The 22,306-nt window shown below is 52.4% G+C and overlaps 2 protein-coding genes across 3 annotated transcripts in view; one reads left to right on the top strand and one right to left on the bottom strand.

Annotated features, from left to right (window-relative positions):
* PIGU (phosphatidylinositol glycan anchor biosynthesis class U) overlaps positions 1-2,864 on the top strand; it is a 108,686-nt gene extending 105,822 nt beyond the window's left edge. Inside the window, exon 12 of the mRNA XM_017878668.1 lies at positions 2,433-2,864. Within this exon, the coding sequence (XP_017734157.1) occupies positions 2,433-2,546 (114 nt within the window). The 3' untranslated portion in view covers positions 2,547-2,864. The remainder of the gene's footprint in view (positions 1-2,432) is intronic.
* Positions 2,865-3,050: 186 nt separating this feature from the next.
* Positions 3,051-5,313, bottom strand: MAP1LC3A (microtubule associated protein 1 light chain 3 alpha). Of its 2 annotated transcripts, XM_017878684.1 has the most exons (5): positions 4,494-5,313; positions 4,110-4,165; positions 3,920-4,026; positions 3,489-3,658; positions 3,051-3,229 (listed from the first exon to the last, which is right to left on the bottom strand). In XM_017878684.1, exons 1-4 carry the CDS (start codon positions 4,531-4,533, stop codon positions 3,496-3,498), a joined length of 366 nt encoding a protein of 121 aa, XP_017734173.1. In that variant the 5' UTR covers positions 4,534-5,313; the 3' UTR covers positions 3,051-3,229; positions 3,489-3,495. The 2 variants fall into 2 exon arrangements, with proteins under 2 accessions (XP_017734173.1, XP_017734168.1); XM_017878679.1 differs by having other exon boundaries at positions 3,057-3,658.
* Between the last annotated feature and the right edge of the window lie 16,993 nt (positions 5,314-22,306).

Below are 22,306 nucleotides of genomic sequence, written 5' to 3'. Positions count from 1 at the left end.
CTAATTTTGCATTTTTAGTAGAGATGGGGTTTCTCCATGTTGGTCAGGCTGGTCTTGAACTCCTGACCTCAGGTGATCCCCCCGCCTTGGCCTCTGAAACTGGTGGGATTACAGGCGTGAGCCACTGCGCCTGGCCAAAGTTTTATTTTTGTCAGTGGAATACATGTATGTAGTTTGCAGAGTTCAGGTTTATAGGGGAAAAGAATAGCTACCTCAATTCTTACTGTCATTTCTGCTGGTGCTTCTAAATAATGTGCTTACTCTTCTGTGTGTTCTTTTTTCCGTTTTATATTAGGTTGGATCGTATGAAATTGCCTGTATTCAACCATTTTTTTTTATCTGCAAAAATGGCAATTTCATCTGGTCCAACCTAATAACCTCATCTTTTTCTTCCTCCTGCTTGTCCAGATGATTATTGTGTTACATGGAGTTGCTTCGTTTTGATTGTTGTGGATTGTGATTGCATCTGCCCCTCATCTGACCTGGTTCAGGGATCAGCCTCTGAGCTCAGTCCCTGCTTTGGGCTCCTCCTGCCCAGATGGCATCTCGGACCTGGGTGAGAAAGGGCTGCGGGGTATGAGGTCAGCCTTTGCTGTGATGACTGCCCCCCAATGGGCCAGCCTGGAGCTGCCAGCTGGGCAGCTGGGGGCCAGGCCTTAGGGGCTGCCTGAGCTCTGTCTGCTTTTCTGACACTGTGACCAATCTGGTGCTCCTCAGGGATCTGGGCCCCAGGCGGACCACCTTTCTGGGTCCATGGCCATTAGTACAGTGCTCCAGGTGCAGCCTTAGGCCAACCATTGAACCCTTTGAGTCTCAGTTTGCCCATGTTGAAGATGAGGATTGTTAAACCTTCCGGGTGGGCTTCTGTGGTGATAGAATGGCAGGTACTTGTCCTGAGGCCATCAGAGCTGCTGGTGACAGGACACCTTCCTGAACTCCAGGCGCCTCTGATCTCTCTTTAGCTGCTGTTGTGTTACCTTCAGGTGAGTGAGAAGCTGCCCAGGACAGGGTCTGGAGGTCTAGATCCCAGGCTTAGCTCAACCTGTCTTGCCCCAAGACCATAGCCAAGTGCTCTGTGCCTTAGTCTCCACATCTGTGCCAGGTGGTTGGTGCCAATCCTCTGAGGCCTCCAGGTGCCTGAGAGCTGCGGTGTCTGCAGTGTGAGCCCGTCCGCTCATCCTTCTCTGAGGCTGGGCCCTGCCCAACCTGCTCCAGGGACCAGTGGTCTTGCGAAGCTTGGGCTGACCGAGACCACAGACTCTGGGTCTGGTGTACAGGGCCCTTGGTAAATCCCTATTCCTTTCTGGGCCTCCTTGAAGAGACAGTGGGCTGAGCTTCTAGGCCCCCTTTGATTCTGTGTGTGGCCCAGAATGGAACAGACAGACTGAGCTAGGCACAGAGATACCATAGTGACAGAACCATTCGAAGACCCTGCCCTGATGGAGGCCCCGGGCCAGGGGAGGAGGCACAGCCAGGCTGTCAGCTGAAGGAAAAATTATGCTTTGGATGAGTCTGTTATTGAGTAGAGATTAGTGGGGCCAAGACCTAATCTGGGGGGCAAGTGATCCTTCCTGAGACCTGAAGCATAAGCAGCTGTCGACTAGATGAACGGGGAGAGAACATTCCATGAAGAAGAAACAGTAAAGATCCTGCAGTGGGGTGAGGTGGAGCCGGGAGAGGGTGGGCAGGGATCCTAGAAAGGTCTCAGAGCACCAGGGAGTTCGAGCTTCACCCTAAGGCGTGGGAAGCCTTTGGAGGGTTTGAAGACTGGAAGTAACACCATCAGATGTAGGTTTTGAAAAGCTCCCTCTGGCTGCCAGGGAGAATGGGGTGGGCATGGGTGTGAGAGCAGGGAGCCCAGGGACCAAGCTTTGCTGTTGTTTAGGAGATGACAGTGGCTCTGTCCAGAGTAGTGACTGTGGGGATGGATCGAAAGGGTGGATTTGAGTTTAAGGGGTAGAATTGACAGGTCATGGTGGCTTGATGTATGAGAGAAGTGTCAGGGCAATTTTGTGGCCTGGGCACTTGGCTGGAAGATGGGGGCATGGGTGCCCAGTGGGAGAAGTGTATTTGACAGAGGGAAGGTGAGGAGTTTGATGTGGACCTGGCTGGGGTGGAAGTGGCTGTGGGAAGAGGGGGCAGAGGCCTCTGGTTGCACAGGCACCAGGCTGGCATTTGAGACCAGAGCCTGGGATGGAGGTGTATACCATGGGTGGGGGCCGGGGGAGTCTGGACAGCTTCTGAGAGGCCAACAGACCTTGCAGGGTCAAGTTTGGGTCCTGAGGTGGGGGCCCTGGGCAGGGCCTCTCCAGTGATTATGATCCAGAGCCAGGCAGGGGCTCTCCTGTCTTCTAACATATGCCAGCAGTTCAGGGATCCTGGGCTCAGGGGGAGGTACCCTGCAGCACCTCACACCCTCTCTCTCCCCCCAGATCCTGCTCATCTCTGATTACTTCTATGCCTTCCTGCGGCGGGAGTACTACCTCACACACGGCCTCTACTTGACCGCCAAGGACGGCACAGAGGCCATGCTTGTGCTCAAGTAGGCCTGGCTGGCACAGGGCTTTGTGGACCTCAGGGGGCTGAGGGGCCAGAAGCTGGGCCAAGCCCTCCAGTCAGAGTTGCCAGCAGGCGAGTGCTCGGGCAGAAGAGGTTCGAGTCCAAGGTCACAAGTCTCTGGTACCAAAAGAGACCCATGGCTGATAGTAAGGCCTGTGGGGAAGAACAGGGAGCTCCCCAACTTGGACCCCCCACTTCGTGGCTCTGCATACCAAGGAGCCCCCTCCCAGGCAGGAAGAAGAGGCAGGTGAGCAGGGCTTGTTAGGTTGTAGCTACTTAATAAATGTTTTTTGTTATGAAGTCTACCCTGAGACCACATCTGCACTGCACTCCTAGAGGGGTGGCCCCTAATGTTCTGGAACACTACACACAGGTGTGGGTTTCCAGAGCGAGCACTGAGGCCACAGAACACAAGTCTGTGCACCAGAGCCCGGGGATGGTGCGGACAGCCCTACCAGCACCCTTCCCACGCCCAAACAAGCAGCTGGAGGCACAGGGCCAGGCAGGCCTGAGCAATCTTTATTCTGCAGAGGGACAATGACCACAGATCCATACACCATGTGGAGACCGAGGGGCGGGGAGCCAGGGGCCAGTCTTTCAGGGGTGGGCAGGTCCAGGCGTGGGCAGAGCCTCGGGTGGGTGAGGGGCAGATGGGCAGACAGGCAGGGGCCTAAAAAAAAGATGAACCACACAGGGGGGTGCTGGGGGCTGCTCCCCACCCTCCCCCATCCCAGCCAGCACCCAGAGGGACAACCCTAACACGACCGGCCCAGGATCCACCCAGGGGCAGAGTAGGTGGGTTGCCCTCTGACTAGGGGGATACATGCCTGCCCAGCCCACCACGGCAGAGGCAGCTCAGTTCAGGAACCAGGAGCTCTCTGGGCAGGGCCTGACCGGGGCCCCCCCCACTCCCAGGCGGACCCCCCTACTGCTGGCTCAGAAGCCGAAGGTTTCCTGGGAGGCGTAGACCATGTAGAGGAAGCCGTCCTCGTCTTTCTCCTGCTCGTAGATGTCCGCGATGGGCGTGGACACGCTCACCATGCTGTGCTGGTTCACCAGCAGGAAGAAGGCCTGCGTGGGGTTCAGCTGCAGGCGGCGCCTGAGAGTATGCGGCTGTAAGGGGCTTGGCTGCGGGGCGGACATAGTCCTGACCCCCAGAATGATTCCCCCAGCCTTTCACACCCATCCTCACCCCACCTGTCACCTCTGACCCGGCACCGACTGCAGCCCCGACCTTGACCTTTCCAGCCGCCCCAAAACAGGGGCCCACCACCGGTCCCATCACCCCTGACCCCTTCTCGGCGGGAACCCGACTCCCTTCCCGACCCAAGCCACCACCTGGCAGCGGCCGCCCACGCACCGGATGATCTTGACCAACTCGCTCATGTTGACATGGTCCGGGACCAGAAACTTGGTCTTGTCCAGGACGGGCAGCTGCTTCTCACCCTTGTAGCGCTCGATGATCACCTGGGAGCAGGGCGGGCGGGCAGGGGGTTGTGTCGGGGACGCGCGAGGCGGGGCCGGGGCAGGGCTTGGGGCGCGGGACTCACCGGGATTTTGCTGGGGTGCTGGTCGCGGATCTGCTGTACCTCCTTACAGCGGTCGGCTGCGGACAGCGGCCAGACCGTGAGGCCGGGTTGGCCCGGCCCAGGTCCTCCCCACGTCTCCGCCCGCCTGTCCCCAAGGGGCGGCCCCCGGCCACGCCCCAGCTCCAGCCCCCGCCCCCGGGGCCGTCAGGCCCCACAGCCCCTGGCACCTATCGTGGTGGGGAAGCAGGCAGCCCTCGCCCAGGCCGGAGCCAGCCTCCCAGCCCGAGGGTCCAGCCGAAGCCTGACGTCACGGGGCTGACGTCACCTGCGGCAGTCGGGGTCGGCCGGGTCCCCCCCTCCCCGGCACCCCTGCCTCGAGCTCACAGCTCGCCTGCCGGGCCTCACCAAAGCTCCGCCGCTGCTTGAAAGGCCGGTCGGAGGGCATCGCGCGGGCCCAGCTGGGCGCGCAGGCCGGGGCTCTGGGGCGCGGAGATGTGGCTGCGGTTTGGGGGCTCCGGGGGCTCCGTGCCTCGCGCTCAAGGGCTCCGGCGCTCGCGCTGAGCACGGCGGCGGCGGCTGCGGGAGGTAACTCGCTCGGTGACGTCAGGTCACAACATTCCTTAAAGGGGAGGCCGGCGCGCCGCTCCCATTGGGCCGACGCACAACCCGCCCGCCCGGCCCCGTGACGTCACGGCGCAGAGAGCCTGGGTCCCCGGCCCGGGACGCGAGGGGCGGGGCTCCAGGGCGCGTCACAGTCCCGTGACGTCATGGGCAGCGCGGGAGCCTCTCCTGTGGCCCCGACTCTGGTGAGGCCCCAGAGGCCCGAGAGGCCCGGAGGGCGGTGGGGCCGCCCTGGGCCGATGGAGCGGGCAGGCCAGGCTGCAGCTCCGCGGCACCACTTCCCGCCCTCACCGAGTCTGTGTCAGGACTGACCGGCGGTTCTGGGCACCGTGGGAAACAGCGGGAGCCAAAGGCCCGGCGCCTTCAAGGGGCTTAAGGCAAGAGAAGGGAGAAGGTGCGGGAGGCACAGTCAGACACAGGATAGAGCAAGACGCTAGAAATGAACGCCCAGGTTTGAAAAAGAATAGTATAATTGAAGAGTAGAGCTGTCGAAATTCAGGTCTCAGAGGATGAGGCGAGAAGGCAGAGCAGGACAACAGAAGAGAAATCGTGGACCTGGAGGCGGATAGGAAGCAGCTTACCAGAGGACAGGTGATGGAGAATTAAAAGGAAAAGGCCACGGATGGCAACGCCAGGAGAACTCGCAGGCCGGAGCAGAGCTCCAGAGGCGAGCACTGAAAGACCTGCAGAGGCAGTTCCTGAATGAGAGCTGCCAGAAATGATGCTTAAAATCCAGAGCAGAATGCACAGACCAAAGATCAACATCTTTTTTGTTTTTTTGAAATGGAGTCTCGTTCTATCGCCAGGCGAGAGTGGTGCGATCTCAGCTCACTGCAACCTCCGCCTCCCTGGTTCAAGCGATTCTCCTGCCTCAGTTAGCCTCCTGAGTAGCTCGGATTATAGGCGCCTGCCACCACGCCCAGCTACTTTTTGTGTTTTTAGTGGAGATGGGGTTTCACCATGTTGGCCAGGATGGTCTCGATCTCCTGACCTCGTGATCCGCCCGCCTTAGCCTCCCAAAGTGCTGGCATTACAGGCGTGAGCCACTGCGCCCAGCCACCAAAATAATTTTTAAAGAATAGGCCGGGCGCAGTGGCTCAAGCCTGTAATCCCAGCACTTGGGGAGGCCGAGACGGGCGGATCACAAGGTCAGGAGATCGAGACCATCCTGGCTAACACGGTGAAACCCCGTCTCTACTAAAAAAATACGAAAAACTAGCCGGGCGAGGTGGCGGGCGCCTGTAGTCCCAGCTACTCGGGGGGAGGCGGAGGCAGGAGAATGGCGTAAACCCGGGAGGCGGAGCTTGCAGTGAGCCGAGATCCGGCCACTGCACTCCAGCCTGGGCGACAGAGCGAGACTCCGTCTCAAAAAAAAAAAGAATATACTTCAGTATCAAGGACATGGAACCCAAAAGGAAGAAATTAGATGGAAAAATGGTGAGCAAATTAGTAAACATGTCAGTAAATCTAAACGAGTATTTAATATGCAACATGAAATGATGGATAATCTGTGGGCCACAGAAACAAGATGCATGAGACAGAAGAACATGGGAGACAGGGCAATCAGAGTTAAGGTGTTTTAGGAAGTTCGATGGGAGAGGGGGATAAAGAGACTGAGTATTGTCCGGCTTTGTAAAGTCAGGTGTGTATTTCAGATATTTAAGAGGGATCATCAAAAGAATATAAACTATAGTGGAAGCCAGAAAAGGAGAAAAAGGAAGCAAAGTAAAAGGGATGGTAAATATATAGTACAAAACCAGAGGTAGAAAATGTGGTTTACATTAACCTCTTAAAACCCAGATGACCAGATTGGCCAAGAAAAAATAAAATGCAGCTCTATGCTATTTACAAGAGGACATTTAAAATCTAAGGGCACCAAAAGTAAAATGATGGAAAAAGGTGTACTAGAGAAAAACTAACCAAAAGATGTACCTATAGAAATTCACTCAGACAAAATAGGCCTTCAGGCAGAAGACACTGGGGACAAAGGATCACCATGAAATGATGCAAGGAGCTCTGTGAAGAGAGGAAAGTTCTGAACTTCTATGTTCCAGGGTTTTTAAGGCTGAAAATAGGCCGGGTGCAGTGGCTCATGCCAGTAATCCCAGCACTTTGGGAAGCCGAGGTGGGCGGATCACTTGAGGCCAGGAATTCAAGACCAGCCTGGCCAATGTGGCAAACTCTGTCTCTACTAAAAATACAAAAATTAGCTGGGCATGGTGGTGCACGCCTGTCATCCCAACTACTCAGGTGGCTGAGGCACAAGAATTGCTTGAACCTGCTAGGCAGAGGTTGCAGTAAGCGGAAATTGCGCCACTGCCCTCCAGCCTGGGCGACAAAGTGAGACTCTGTCTATATATATAGACTCTGTCTATGTCGCTCTCTCTATATATATATGTATATATGAATACAAGGAGAAATTGCCAAATCCTCCCTCATAGTGGGAGACATAAGACCTGAGTAACTAATAAACCAAACAACCAAAAAAACTAAGGACATAGAAGATGTTAATACAGTTGCTAATCCTGATCAGTGAACCCCAATAGAATCCTGAACCTGACACGTTAATTTTTTAACGTTTAAAATTTAAATTTCAGACCTGTGTGGGACCAACACATTACTTTCAATCACAGAAAGAACATTTACAAAAATGACCCAACTACTAGGGTGCAGGACAAATCTCAACAGATATCAAATCAGTTTCAACCATATTCTTTGGCCACAGGCGAAAACCATGTAAGCTCCAACTGTGTGGAAATTGAAACCTGTCCTAAATATGAACTCATATATAAGTAAAAATTATTTAGATAAAAAAAATGAGGATACATATATTAAGAAAACTTGGGAGGGGGGCCCATAGCAGGCTGGATGTGGTGGCTCAAACCTGTAATCCCAGCACTTTGGGAGGCCCAGACTGGAAAATTGCTTGAGCCCAGGAGTTCAAGGCGGCAGTGAGCTGTGATTGCACCTCTGCATTCCAGCCTTGGTGACAAAATAAGACCCATTTCTTAAATAAAAAAAAAAATTCAGATTTATAGCCTTATTACATAGACGTATTACTTAGATAATAAATACAGAGAATCAATGAGCAGAGTGTCAAAGAAATTTAAAAAGGAGTAATAGTGTAATCCCAGCACTTTGGGAGGCCCAGGTTGGAGAATCACTTGAGCCCAGAAGTTTGAGACCAGCCTGAGCCACATAGTGAGACCCCGTTTCTACAAAAATGAGAAAATTAGGCCAGGCACAGTGACTCACGCCTGTTAATCCCAACCCTTTGGGAGGCTGAGGTGGGCAGATCACTTGAGGCCAGGAGTTCAAGACCAGCCTGACCAACATGGCAAAACCCCGTCTCTATTAAAAATACAGAAGTTAGCTAGGTGTGGTGGCACATCCTGTAATCTCAGCTACTTGGGAGGCTGAAGCACAAGAATTGCTTGAATCCAGGAGGCAGAGGTTTCAGTGAGGCGAGATTGTGCCACTGCACTCCAGCCTGTGTGACAAGAGTGAGACTGTCTCAAAAAAAAGAAAAGAAAAAATTAGCTGACTTTGGTGGCACACAGCTATAGTCCCAACTATTCAGGAAGCTGAAGTGGGAGGATCGTTTGAGTGACAGAGGCCCTGTCTCAGAAAAACAACAAAAAATACTGAAAACAGGCCAGGCATGGTGGCTCACACCTGTAATCCCAGCACTTTGGGAGGTCGAGGTGGGTGGATCACCTGAGGTCAGGAGTTCGAGACCAACCTGGCTAACCTGGTGAAACCCCCATCTCTACTAAAAATACAGTATTAGCTGGGCATAGTGGTAGACACCTGTAATCCCAGCTACTTGGGAGGCTGAGGCAGGAGAATCACTTGAACCCGGGAGGTGGAGGTTGCAGTGAGCTGAGACTGTGCCATTGCACACCAGCCTGGGCAAAAAGAGCAAAAAAAAAAAAAAAAAAAAAAAAAAATACTGAAAACAAAAACAAAACAACAACAACAACAAAAAATAGCCCAGGTGCGGTGGCCCACACCTGTAATCACAGCACTCTGGGAAGCCAAGGCAGGCAGATCACTTGAGCCCAGGAGTTGTAGACCAGCCTGGGCACTATGGTGAAACCCCATCTCTACAAAAAAATACAAAAAAATTAGCTGGGTGTGGTGGCACGAACCTGTAATCCCAGCTACTTGGGAAGCTGAGGCATGAGAATCGCTTGAACCAGGGAGGTGGAGGTTGTAGTGAGCCAAGATTGTGTCACTATACTCCAGCCTCGCGACAGAGCGAGACACCATCTCAAAAAACAAAAACAGGCCGGGCACAGTGGCTCATGCCTGTAATCCCAGCACTCTGGGAGGCCGAGGCAGGCGGATCACAAGGTCAAGAGATCAAGATCATCCTGGCCAACATGGTGAAACCCCGTCTCTACTAAAAATACAAATATTAGCTGGGCATGGTAGTGCATGCCTGTAGTCCCAGCTACTCGAGAGACTGAAGCAGGAGAATTGCTTGAACCCTGGAGGTGGAGGCTGCAGTGAGCTGAGATCACGCCACTGCACTCCAGCCTCGGTGACAGAGCGAGAGTCTGTCTCAAAAAAAACAAAACAAAAAACAAAATCCCAACCTACAGTAAACATGTACGCAAAGGTAAAACACCATACTATGTGGTGAAACATGAAATATTCTCTTAAAAGGAACAAATGGCCAGTGAACACAATTCAGTATTGTGTTCTGAATTGGGGGGGGGGGGCGTCCAGAGCACCAAAACAAAAAAAGGAGTAAACCTGTCACTCACAGCCAGGAAATCAGAGACAATCTACACACAGTGAAAGACTGGTAATGCTGAAGGCTGAGGACACTTATTAGGAACGTGGAAAGATAGGCTCTTTCCGCTGCTGCTGGGAGTGTAAGCGACCTCAGCTACACCGGAGAGCAGTTTGGCAAAACTGACCCAAACTGAAGATGCCCATGTCTTTCCTACAGCCCAGGAATTCCAGTGTGTGCACCCAGGAACCCAGGGAAACAAGGGTAAGAACGCTTATTGTAACATTTTCATAATAGCAAAAAGTTGGGAACCACCTAATGTCTTTAATAGCTTGCCGTGTGTTCCCATAACAGAACCACACACTGTTTAATGAAAGATGGAGAGTAGTCGGCAAACGTTTCCCTTAAAGGGCCAAACAGTAAATATTTTAGGCTTTACAGGCCACATGGTTTCTGGTCTCTGGCAGCCACTTGGTTCTGCTGTAGTGGCCTTAGACAGCCTGAATGGGTTTGGATCTGGATAAAACTTTATTTGCTAAAACAGACAGACTTGGCTGAGGGCCTTAGTTTGCCGACTCTTGATCCAGAGCTGTGTGTCATACTGGACAAACCTCACGCACACAGTGCCACAGAAGATTAAATGTGACCAGGGCCATTGAGAGCAGCCAAAGAACTGGGTCAGCCATGGCCTTGGGAAGTGATCACACCTGTCTTTTGTCAGACTCAGTCCTGAGCCGAGGCCAGGGTGGAGGAGGAGGGCCCCAAGTCCCAAGCTCTGAGCTCTGCCCCTGCCTGACAGTCAGCAGGGCTGACTCGCCCTCCAGTCCCTCCCCTGCCCCATCGCCCCTGAATCCAGTGGCCTGGCCTCTACTTCCCGTGTCTACTCGAATGTCTAACAGACATCTATCTCAAACTTGACCTCTGCACAACAAACCCATGATCTTCCCCTAAAATGTGCTCCAGTTGTAATCTTTTGTCTCCCTTTTTCAGGCCAAAAACCTTTATGTATTTATTTATTTATGAGATGGAGTTTCGCTCTTGTCGCCTAGGCAGGGAGTGCAATGGAGCAATCTCGGCTTATGACAACCTCCACCTCCCTCCTTCAAGTGATTCTCCTGCCTCAGCCACCCAAGTAGCTGAGATGGCACCTACTACCATGCCCGACTAACTTTTGTATTTTTAGTAGAGATGGGGTTTCACCATGTTGGCCAGGCTGGTCTCAAACTCCTGGTCTCGGCCGGGCACGGTGGCTCAAGCCTGTAATCCCAGCACTTTGGGAGGCCGAGGGAACGGGCCGGATCACGGAGGTCAGGGGATCCGGAGGACCATCCCCTGGGTAACACTGTGGAAAACCCGGTCTCTACTAAAAATACAAAAAACTAAGCCGGGGCCGAGGTGGCCGGGGGGGCCTTGTCAAGTTTTTTCCCGCTTACTAGGGAGGGCGGAAGGCAGGAGGAAAAAATGGGCGTCTGAAACCCCGGGAGGGCGGGAGCTTTGCCAAGGTGAAGCTGAAAGATTTCTGGGGGCCACTTGCCACTCCCCAGTTTTCCGGCGAAACAGAGCGGAGGGGGACTCCGCCTCAAAAAAAAAAAAAAAAAAAAAAAAAACTCCTTGGCCCTTTCAGCGGGTTTCCCAATTTCCCGCCCCTTGGGCTTACCCCCAAAAGTGCTGGGATTAAAACCAGGTAGGTGTGAGCCACCGTGCCCGACCTCCTCAGAGTCATTCTTGACTCCTTCCTTTCCTTTACCACCCCCTTCCACCACTCCTGCTCCACACCCAATCCATCCTCAAATCCTGTCAGTTCCACCTTCAAGATTCTCCAGAATCTGACCATGGCTCAGCACTGCCACCAGGGCCAGAGTCCCCACCACATCTTGTGGAACTGCTGCCATTATCTCCTTGCTGGTTTTCCTGCCCTGGCCTTGCCTCCTTCAGTACATTCTCAGGACAGTGACCACAGCTGTCCTGTCCTCACATACCCCTCTCAGAGTAAGAGCCAAGTGCTGATGGTGGCCCAGGAGGCCGTGGGATCTGCCTCACAGCTACTCTGGCCTCCTGGCTACTCCAGGAATCCCTGTCAGGCTCATACCCCAGGGCCTTTGCCTGGAACATCCTTCCCCAGGATTTCTGTGTCCCTCACCCTCACATCGAGTTTTGCTTCAAGTGTCCCCTCAGGGAAGCCTTTCCATATGCTATATAATTTCTCTGGGCATTATGAAAGCATTGCAACACTTGAAATAATGGTAGTGGTCCCCTTACACCTGCCATTAACAGTTGGCTCAGCCGGGCCCAGTGGCTCACGCCTGTAATCCAAGCACTTTGCGAAGGCCAAGGCAGGCGGATCGCCTAAGGTCAGGAATTTAAGACCAGCCTGGTGAAACCCTGTCTCTACTAAAAATACAAAAATTGGCTGGGTGTGGCAGTGCTCGCCTGTAATCCCAGCCACTCGGGAGGCTGAGGCAGGAGAATCGCTTGAACCTGGAAGGTGGAGGCTGAAGTAGCCGAGATCGTGCACTGCACTCGCCTGGGTGACAGAGCAAGGCTCCGTGTCAAACACAGGTGGCTCCATCTGCCTTATTACGTCTCTGTCCATCTTCCCTTTTTGAATTTCAAAGTTGCAGACATCTGTTCACTTTCCCTTCAGCCTTTCACGTTCATGTATTTTCTTTTGGGGTAAAATTCACATACAATGAAATGCAGGGGTGTCAAGTGTACTCTTTGGTGAGTCTGAGAAATACACTCACTAATGTGACCCAAACCCCTTTCAAGATAGAGAACATGGCCGGGCACGGTGGCTCACACCTGTAATCCCAGTACTTTGGGAGGCCAAGAAGGGCAGATCACCTGAGGTCAAGAGTTCAGGACCAGCCTGGCCAACATGGTGAAACCCCATCTCTACTAAAAATACAAACAATTAGCTGGGCATGGTGGTGGCACCTGTAATCCCAGCTACTCAGGAGGCTGAGGTAGGAAAATGGCTTGAACCCGGGAGGCAGAGGTTGCAGTGAGCCGAGATTGTCCCACTGCTCTCCGGCCTGGGTGGCAGAGCAAGACTACGATTCAAAAAAAAAAAAGACAACTTGGAAGGTTCCTTGGGCCTCCCCAGTCCACCTGCACCCCGTGGAGGCAGGCACCGTTCTCATTTCTCACCCCACTCTGGCCTGGTCTAGAAATTCTTATAGATGGAATCATACAGCATGTGTTCTTGTGACTCTGGTTTAATTCAGTATAAAGTTTTGAGGCTTACCCATGTTGTTGCAGGTATCAGTAGGCTTTTTTTTTGAGACAGAGTCTGTATAATTTCACAGCCTGTATAATACAGGAGCACGCCACCACACCTGGCTAATTTTTTTTTTTTTTTGTATTTTTAGTAGAGACAGGGTTTCACTATATTGGCCAGGCTGGTCTCAAACTCCTGACCTCCTGATCTACCCACTTCGGCCTTCTAAAGTGCTGAGATTACAAGCATGAGCCACTGCGCCCAGGTAGGCCATTTCTTTAAACTATCAAGTAGGTTCCCATGGAGGGATGTACCAGTTTATTTTTCTATTGATGGATGCCTGGGCTGTTTCCAGCTTTTGGTGATGTGAATAAAATTGCTCTGAACATTGTTGTGACAGTGTTTGTGTGGATATGTTCTTTTGTTTCGCTTGGACCAATAGGAGAATTGCTGGCTTTGGGGGCAGATGTGTGTTTGAGGAATGGCCAGGCCTTCCCCAGTGCTGTTCCATTTTGCGCTCCCATCAGTGATGTGTGGGAGTTCTGGGTACGCTGCCTCCTTGCCAGCGTTTGGTGGTGTTCATTTCTGTTTCACCATTTTGGCGAGTGTGTAGTGGTATCTCACTGTGGTTTTACAGTTATTACAATAAAATTTTATTTCCTTCTCACTAAAATGCAAGTCCTTGAAGGACAGTTTTTCATATGCTTGGTTCCTGCTACACCCCAGGACTTAGGGTGTGGCACATGGTGGGTGCTCAGTAAATATTCTTTGCATACGTGACCCTGCCCCTGGGTCCCCACAGTCATCTCTCCATGCCATTTGCCATCTAAAAGGTGTATCTCCCCCTCTAGACCACGTGCAGGGACAGAGTCTGTGCCAAGCACTGCTGCTGGGTGCTAGGGGGATCAGCAGAGGTTGGGGGAGTCGTTTCTGCTCAGGGGGTCTCAGCCACGGTCAAGCACATCCCCTGCCACTCTGCTCCCATCCCTCATTCCTGCTGTTCTGTGGCTTCTGACTTGGACCTATTGGCCTGAGAAAAAGTAGAGAGCTGGCCTTGGCTGGCCCGGCACAAGGCGGAGCAACCCTGGCCTGTTTGGTCACTAATGACTGTGCGAGTATGGGCAGATCAGAGGCCCTGAGCTCCTTACACAACGGCAGGTGGGCCAGACAGACCTGGGCCCTCAACTGCTTTTCCACATGGAGAACTGAAGAATTTCATCTTCATCTGCAAAACAGTGCCAGAACTACCTCCGAGGTGGAGGATCAGTCAGCAACTCAGAAGCCATGGAGTCCTGGGGGGAACAGGGCCTGCAATCAGCACTGAGGCAGGAGGGACTGACTCTGGACCAGACTGAAGACTGGCTGAACCAGAAGTACTGAAATCACCTCTCCAGAAGACACGCCCACCAGTGCCATGGCAGTTTACCATTGCCATGGCAATACCTGGACGTTACCCCCTCTGGCCATGGCAACACTCAGAAGTTACTGCCCATTTTCTAGCTATTTCTGAATAACCCGCCCCCTGAATTAGCAGTCATTAAAAATGGGTGTAAGTACGGATACAGATCTGCCCCTGGGCTGCTACTCTCAGGAGACTGCCCATGGCAGGGGCAGCCACAGCTCTAACCCTGCCACCCCTCAATAAAGCTGTTTTCTACCACCAGATGGTTCTTTTTTTTTTTTTTTTTTTGAGATGGAGTCTCGCTCTGTCGCCCAGGCTGGAGTGCAGTGGTCGGATCTCGGCTCACTGCAACCTCCGCCTCCTGGGTTCCTGCTATTCTCCTGCCTCAGCCTCCCGAGTAGCTGGGACTACAGGCGCCCGCCACCTCGCTCGGCTAGTTTTTTTGTATTTTTTAGTAGGGACAGGGTTTCACCGTGTTAGCCAGGATGGTCTTGATCTCCTGACCTTGTGATCCGCCCGTCTCGGCCTCCCAAAGTGCTGGGATTACAGGCTTGAGCTACCGCGCCCGGCCATACCGGCTGGTTCTTGAATGCCTTCCTGAGCGAAGGGAAGAAACTGCCCTGCATCAGCACTGCTGGGCCTTGGTGCCTCGTTTCAGGCAATGAACTCGTAAAATGGGCCTCACATTGGGAGGACCCAGGTGGGCTGAAGTCTGAGTCAGGGTCATTATCTCTGAGGAAGGATTGGCTACTCCCATTTACAGACTCAAAGTGAAGGCTGGGCACGGTGGCTTGCACCTGTAATCCCGGCACTTTGGGAGGCCAAGGTGGTCTGATCACCTGAGGTTGAGAGTTCGAGACCAGCCTGGCCAACACGGTGAAACCCCTTCTCTACTAAAAATACAAAAATTAGCCAGGTATGATGGTGCACGCCCGTAATCCCAGCTAATCGGGAGGCTGAGACGGGAGAATCACTTGAACCCGGGAGGCAGAGGTTGCAGTGAGCCGAGTTTGCACCGATGCACTTCAGCCTGGGTGATAGAGTGAGACTCTGTATCAAAACAAAAACAAAAAACCACAACCAAAAAAGTGAAATGGGGCCAGGCATGGTGACTCACACCTGTAATCCCAGCACTTTGGGAGGCTGAGGTAGGTGGATCACCTGAGGTCAGGAGTTGAAGACCAGCCTGGCCAACATGGTGAAACCCTGTCTCTACTAAAAACACAAAAATTAGCTGGGCATGGTAGTGTGTGCCTGTAATCCCAGCTACTAGGGAGGCTGAGGCAGGAGAATTGCTTGAACCCGGGAGGCAGAGGTTGCAGTGAGCCAAGATTGTGCCACTGCACTCCAGCCTGGGTGACAAGAACAAAACTCCATCTTAAAAAAAAAAAAAAAACGAAGTGAAACATTCCAAAGATTGTAGGGACTGAGACCCACTAAGGGGTCCACAGGCCTTGAGCTCACACTGCCTTACCTCACTCCCAGATTCTCTGCTTTCACTGGGAACGTGGGGGCTGAGAACACCAACCCCACCGGCCCTGCAGGGCCTCAGACCTGGCCATTCCCTTCCTCTGGGCCTCACCCGCATATCTGTCCTCTCGAGCCAGGGGCGTGCTCAGTCCTCTCCAGCTCTAATCCCACCTCCTTGAGTGAGAGGGCTGCGGCTGTCACCCTTCTCCCTCCCTCTGTGACTTCAAGCCCTCAGAGCAGGCTGGTCACCGGGGGAGGTTGGCTCCCCAAGGCCTTTGCAGCCTCCAGCTGCTCCTCAGCTCCCCTTAGCCACTCATGGGGTCCTGGGTTCTGTCCACACCCACCAGTGCATCCACTATGAGTGACGTACAATCCTCACCTCCAGTTTGGCTTCCAGCTGTCAGGTCCAGGCTCTGTCTCTGGAACAAAGGCTGCCTCAGAACTCAACACATCCAAAGAAAGTCACCTCTTTCCCCAAGACTGTGCCTCCAGCTAATCGCCCCCTCTCCTCTCATCCCATCACCTGGCCCAGGCCCGGCTGGACTCCCCCTCGCCCGCCAGTGCAGTCTTGAGTCCTCTCAAGCCCATCTGTCTCCTCCCACCCCTCTCCACTGTCACTGCTTTGGGAACCCCTCTCCCTCACCTGCCCCAGACGGCACCTCACCAGTGAGCCTCCCCTGCAGAAGCAAGGCTGGGCACGCTGATCCCCGCCTTTCTGAACAATCAGGCCCTTCCCAAGTTTCACTCTGGCCAGGTGCGGTGGCTCACACCTGCAAACTCAGTGCTTAGGGAGGACGCAGGAGCTCAAGACCAGCCTGGGAAACCCTACATGTCCATTCTCACACTGCTGTGAAGAACTGCCTGAGACAGTAATTTATAAAGAAAAGATGTTTAATTGATGCACAGGTCCGCATGGCTGGGGAGGCCTCAGGAAACTCACACTCCTGGTGGAAGGTGACGGGAAAGCAGGCACCTTCTTTGCTAGGCGGCAGGAGAGAGAATGAACGCAGAAGGAACTACCAAACACTTCGAAAACCATCTGCTCTCATGAGAACTATCACGAGAAGAGCATGTGGGAACCACCCCATGACTCAATCACCTCCACCTGGGCTCTCCCTTGACACCTGGGGATTGTGGGGATTATAATTCAAGATGAGATTTTGGGTGGGGCACAGCCAGACCATGTCAGCAACATAACCAGACCCTGTCTCTATTAAATAAAAAAAAAAAAAAGGGGGGGGGTTGGGGAGGAAAAAAATTTTAATTAAAAAAAGTTCCACTGCCACCCTCTATCCAGTCACTTCCCTTCCTCTCCCAGCACAGACTCCACAGCCATCGTAATTACTTCCAACAGTCCCAACTCCCTCTTTCTTCTGCCGACTTAACCTGGCCAAGTTCAGCTGTGCGGTGACTGCTGCACCCCCGGCTGAAAACGATGCTGCAAAAGGGCCACCTGCCCCTCGGTCAGACTCCTCGCCCACGTCCCCAGGGAAGTGTGTTCTCTCCTCTCCTGCAAGGCACCTTCCCCGCTGCCCTCACTCCACGGAGACCTTGCTCTGCCCTCTTGGCCTCTCCCTGGCTTCCCTCATGCTGAGTGGAATCACTGTCCCTGTTCCTAAGGCCAGTCCTTCCACTGTGCACAGGACACCAGCCATGCTCACGCCCCATGGACTTGCTCCCTGGGACCCCTTAAAATCTTTCCGCAGCAAACAAACATGTTCTGGCGACTTACCCCTCCTCAAAATCCTTTCTCCTCGTGGCTTCTATGGCAGAGGCGGCTGACAGCTGACTCCAGCAGCTGCTGTCCCAGTCCCCCTTCGAAGACAGCCCTGGGTGTCTCTCTTTTTTTTTTTGAGACGGAGTCTTGCTCTGTCGCCCAGGCTGGAGTACAGTGACCGGATCTCAGCTCACTGCAAGCTCCGCCTCCTGGGTTCACGCCATTCTCCTGCCTCAGCCTCCCGAGTAGCTGGGACTACAGGCGCCGCCACCTCGCCTGGCTAGTTTTTTGTATTTTTTTAGTAGAGACGGGGTTTCACCATGCTATCCAGGGTGGTCTCGATCTCCTGACCTCGTGATCCGCCCGCCTCGGCCTCCCAAAGTGCTGGGATTACAGGCTTGAGCCACCGCGCCCGGCCTGCCCTGGGTGTCTCTTAGTGCAGCCCTGCACGAGGCTTCCGTGCAGTCAGGAGTGGCAGGTGGCTGAACTTCAGTTAATTAGGCCTAAGTGGGAAGTGCCCTATGGGACTCCTGGGAAATCGCCTTAAAGAGAAAAGGTACATCCTTTGCCATCTCCATCCTCCATCAGCTGCTGTCTGGAACTAGAAAGTGATAACTGGGGCTCCAGAAGCTTTTTTTGTTTTATTTATTTATTTATATTTTTTTTGTATGTTGTTGTTTTCTTGTTTTTTTTTTGTTTTGTTTTGTTTTTTTTTACGAGTTTTGCTTGCTCCAGGCTGGGTGCGTGGCCGGTCTTCAGTTCATTGCAAGCTCTTCCTCCCGGGGTTCACGCCATTTCCTGTCTCAGGCGCTCCGGAGTAGCTGGGACTACAGCGCGCCGCCTCGTCGCCGGCTAGTTTTTTGTATTTTTTGTTAGGAGGGGTTTCACCGTATTAGCCAGGATGGTCCGATTCCTGCAGCTCATGATCCGCGTCTCGGCCTCGCCAAAGTTGCTGGATTACAGGTTTGAGCCACCGCGCCGGCCTATTTTGGTTTTTGAGAGGAGTTTCGCTCTTGTTGCCAGGCTGGAGTGCGGATGCATGATCTCGGCTCCACTGCTAGACTCCGCCTCCTGGGTTCAGTGCTCTTGCCTCAGCCTCAGCCTCCCGAGTAGCTGGGCTTATAGGCATGTGCACCATGCCTAACTAATTTTGTATTTTTAGTAGAGATGGGGTTTCTCCATGTTGGTTAGGCTGGTGCTGAACTCCCGACCTCGTGATCCGCCCGTCTCGGCCTCCCAAAGTGCTGGGATTACAGGCTTGAGCCACCGCGCCCGGCAGCTTTTTTTTTTTTTTTTGGAGACATGGTCTCTCACTCTGTTGGCCAGGCTGGAGTGCAGTGGCGTGATGCAGCCTTGACCTGCCAGGCTAAAGCAATCCTCTCATCTCAGCCTCCCAGGTAGCTGGGACTACAGGTACTCACCACTGCACCTGGCTGTTTTTTGTATTTTTAGTAGAAATTGAGTTTCACCATGTTATCCAGGCTGGTCTCGAACTCCTGGGCTCAAGTGAATCTCCCGCCTCGGCCTCTCAAAGTGCTGGGATTATAGGCGTGAGCCACTGCGCCTGACCTCCTTGGCTTTACATTCCAGTAACAGGCTGACAGCTCCATATCCTTATGTCTAGCAAGGCCTGGAAGAATTGGGTATTCAACAGTCCGTCCGACATTCTAACTAAACACATGGGTATCTAACAGGCTCAGATTAAGCAGGCCATTTCCAAATTGCTGGTGCTCTTTCCCCCACAAAAGTCCCTAATCAGCCTCCTCTCAGTAAAGCCAGCACCTGGTTGCTCAAGCAGGAACCAAGGAGTCTCCCTTGATGTCTCATTTCCTTACTTTCCAACCCTCCCCAGCAAGTCCTGGTGCTTTCCCTTCAGAATCCCCACTTCCAACACCATGAAACTGCCCTTGCCCAAGCCGCCATCAGTTTTCCCCTGGCTGCCTGCGCTCCTGACTCCACTCAGCTCCACATTCTCCCCGGAGCTGCTGGGATGCAAACGTGTACGTTTCTAGAGAGCAGGTTCATGTTTGCAGGGGGCTCTTTTTGGATGACTCCGGCAGATTCACCTTGGACTTCTAGATAACACTCGTTCTTCAGTTACTTCATTAGAAAAAGGCTGGGAAGCCCTGGCTTATATTATAGCCTGTTGTTAGATTATTACAAACTTTTAAATTTTTACCCAAATACTTGTAGTATTTAAAAATCAAATATGCCAGACGTGGTGGCTTGCACCTGTAATCCCAGCACTTTGGGAGGCTGTGGCAGGAGGATTGCTTGAGCCCAGGAGTTGGAGCCCAGCCTGGGCAACATGCTGAAACCCTGTCTCTACTAAAAACACAAAAAAATTACCCAGGTGTGGTGGCGCACACCTGCAATCCCAGCTCCTTGGGAAGCTGAGGCAGGAGAACTGCTTGAACCTGGGAGGCAGAGGTTGCAGTGAGCTGAGATCACACCACTGCACTCCAGCCTGGGTGAAAGAGCGAGATTCCGTACCCTCCGTCCCCCACAAAAAAATCACGAAATTCCCTATTTCACCTAGCCTTTTTTAGGGAAAGCAACTAACATATTTCTTGTGAACTAGGGGGTTGAAGTTGAATTATCTTCATCTTAGTTTCTGCTGAGCACCCCCCAAGGCATAGTCCATGGGCCAAATGCCACGGAGAGGAGCAGGACCAGCAGCTACCTGGACTGTGACACCAGGTGGTCTCAAGCGAGCTCACGCTTCTGCTGGGGATGTCATCTATAAAGAAGCTGGAAGTTTGAGGATGAGTTTTAGAGGCTACTGAGCAGCTATGAATCTCACCACCCATGGAGGAAGGCGGTGGGGTTTCTGCTTCACCTCCAATCAACAGAAGACAGTGTGTAGAGGGGAGGCCCTGAGAGTCAGGAGCCAAAGATAGACAGGGCCGGCCAGAGGGAGCACACCCTCCAAAGTGAGGGAGCTGCCAACAGAAGAGGGCAGGGGGCACGCCTGTGAAAGCTCAGGAAAATGCACCACGGCTGAAGTCAGTTCACAGCAGTATCGGCGAATGAGGAACTGCTCCCCACCTCATGCCCCCTCAGCAACTTGGGCAAAAGAGTGACAGCACCAGGTGGGCAAATAAAATAAGGCCGAGGCCAAACATAAGCTGCTCTCCCTCTGCAGAGCGCGAGGTTCCCTGTGGCCCACAATGGAAGGGGCGGCCTCTCTCCAAATGCAGCTCGAAGGACTCAAAGGAGTTGTTCCTGTGCTGGGCGGGGACTCCGTCTGCCCAGGGCACGGCTTGCCCTACATATCGCCTAGGGACAGCAGAAGAACAAGCCCTAGAGAGGAAACTTAAGACAGTGGGAGACCAAAACAAAGGTGCTTTTGATTGGATTGAGCTTGTTCACCATAGCAGTAGGACTCGCATTTTGAACATGTTCTGCAATTGTGTTATTTGCCTTCTCAAACTGAATATGTAATTGATCAGCTTCAGTTCACCGACAGTGGGGTATGCTTACTAATTTGATGGATTCGGTGACAGTGATTTCTACCTGCTGTGATGATGGAATCTGAGACCTCCATTTCTCATTTTTTCTTTTTCTGGTAATTTGGGAGAGACAGACGGGAATTTGGTATGGAAAGGTGGCTTTTAGGATTCTCAATGAAAAACTGCCAATAAGCAGTGTCTCAGAGCCAAACATATGAAAGGGGAGAAAACCTATAATCCTTGGAGCATTTTTAATTTTTGGAGAAACAGCAATACCAGTTCACAGAAGAGGATGAGAATTCCAGGGAGCCGTGGCCAGGACTGAGGCGGAGGAATGAATGCTGACGAGAAGGCGGCTGCGGCACCTCCCGAGAAGCAGTCACTTCCCTGAAATACGGGCCCTGCTCACGGATCCCAGGCGAGAGCTGTACTTAGAGGGCAGAAATCAGACTTGGAGGAAATCAGAACGGGGTGGCCTCTAAGGAGTGGGCTGGGCTGACTGGGAAGCAGAAGCAGCTTTCCTGAAAGGGTTCTGAAGTGACACAGGGGTCACATTTGTTACTTTGAAGATTTGTGCATTTTACTGTATGTAAATCTTTTTTATTTTTATTATTATTATACTTTAAGTTCTAGGGTACATGTGCATAACGTGCAGGTTTGTTACATATGTATACTTGTGCCATGTTGGTGTGCTGCACCCATCAACTCGTCATTTACATCAGGTATAACTCCCAATGCTATCCCTCCCCACTCCCCCTCCCCATGATAGGCCCCGGTGTGTGATGTTCCCCTTCCCGAGTCCAAACTGTATGTAAATCTTACCCATCCTCCAAAAACAGTAAACGAGTTAATGATATACACTTGGAAGTGGTTAGGGGCGGGTACTGCCTGCAATATACTTAGAAATGCATAAAAAATAAGTTAGATGGAAGAATGGAAAGTTATGTGATATAGAAATATAGCAAAATGGGTGACTGTAGAATTGAGATGAAAGATATACAATTATTTCAAGTCTCTGTAGGTGTGAAATTTTTCATAAAAAAATACTGGGCATGGGTACACCTTTGCTGTATTGGCAAATGTCCTTCTGAAACTCAGAACCCATGCGTTTCCCTCCAGGCCTAGGACAGCTGTCAGTTTCTAACCTTGACAGTATACATGCTACTTGTGAGTACAGAAACACTAGGGTTTTTGTATGTGGAATACCATCATTTAGATTCTTAAAAATCTGAATTTTGGCCAGGTGCGGTGGCTCACGCCTATAATCCCAGCACTTTGGGAGGCCAAAGCAGACAGATCACCTGAGGCCAGGAGTTTGAGACCAGCCTGGTCAACATGGGGAAACGCCATCTCTACAAAAAAATGCAAAAATTAGCCCGGGCGTGGTGGTGGGCGCTTAATAGTCCCAGCTACTTGGGAGGCTGAGGCAGGAGAATCACTTGAACCCGGGAGGTGGTGGTTGCAGTGAGCCGAAATTGTGCCACTGCACTCCTGCCTGGGTGACAAGAGAGAGACTCCGTCTCAAAAACAAAAAACAAAACAAAAAAACCCCTTAATTTTAACCTTCTTCCCTGCCCCCCCCCCCCCCCCCCCCC

This window comes from Rhinopithecus bieti, unplaced genomic scaffold (assembly GCF_001698545.2).
Source record: "Rhinopithecus bieti isolate Rb0 unplaced genomic scaffold, ASM169854v2 scaffold_65, whole genome shotgun sequence".
NCBI classification, from domain to species: Eukaryota; Metazoa; Chordata; class Mammalia; order Primates; family Cercopithecidae; genus Rhinopithecus; species Rhinopithecus bieti.
This window is presented reverse-complemented; position numbering and strand designations above follow the sequence as displayed.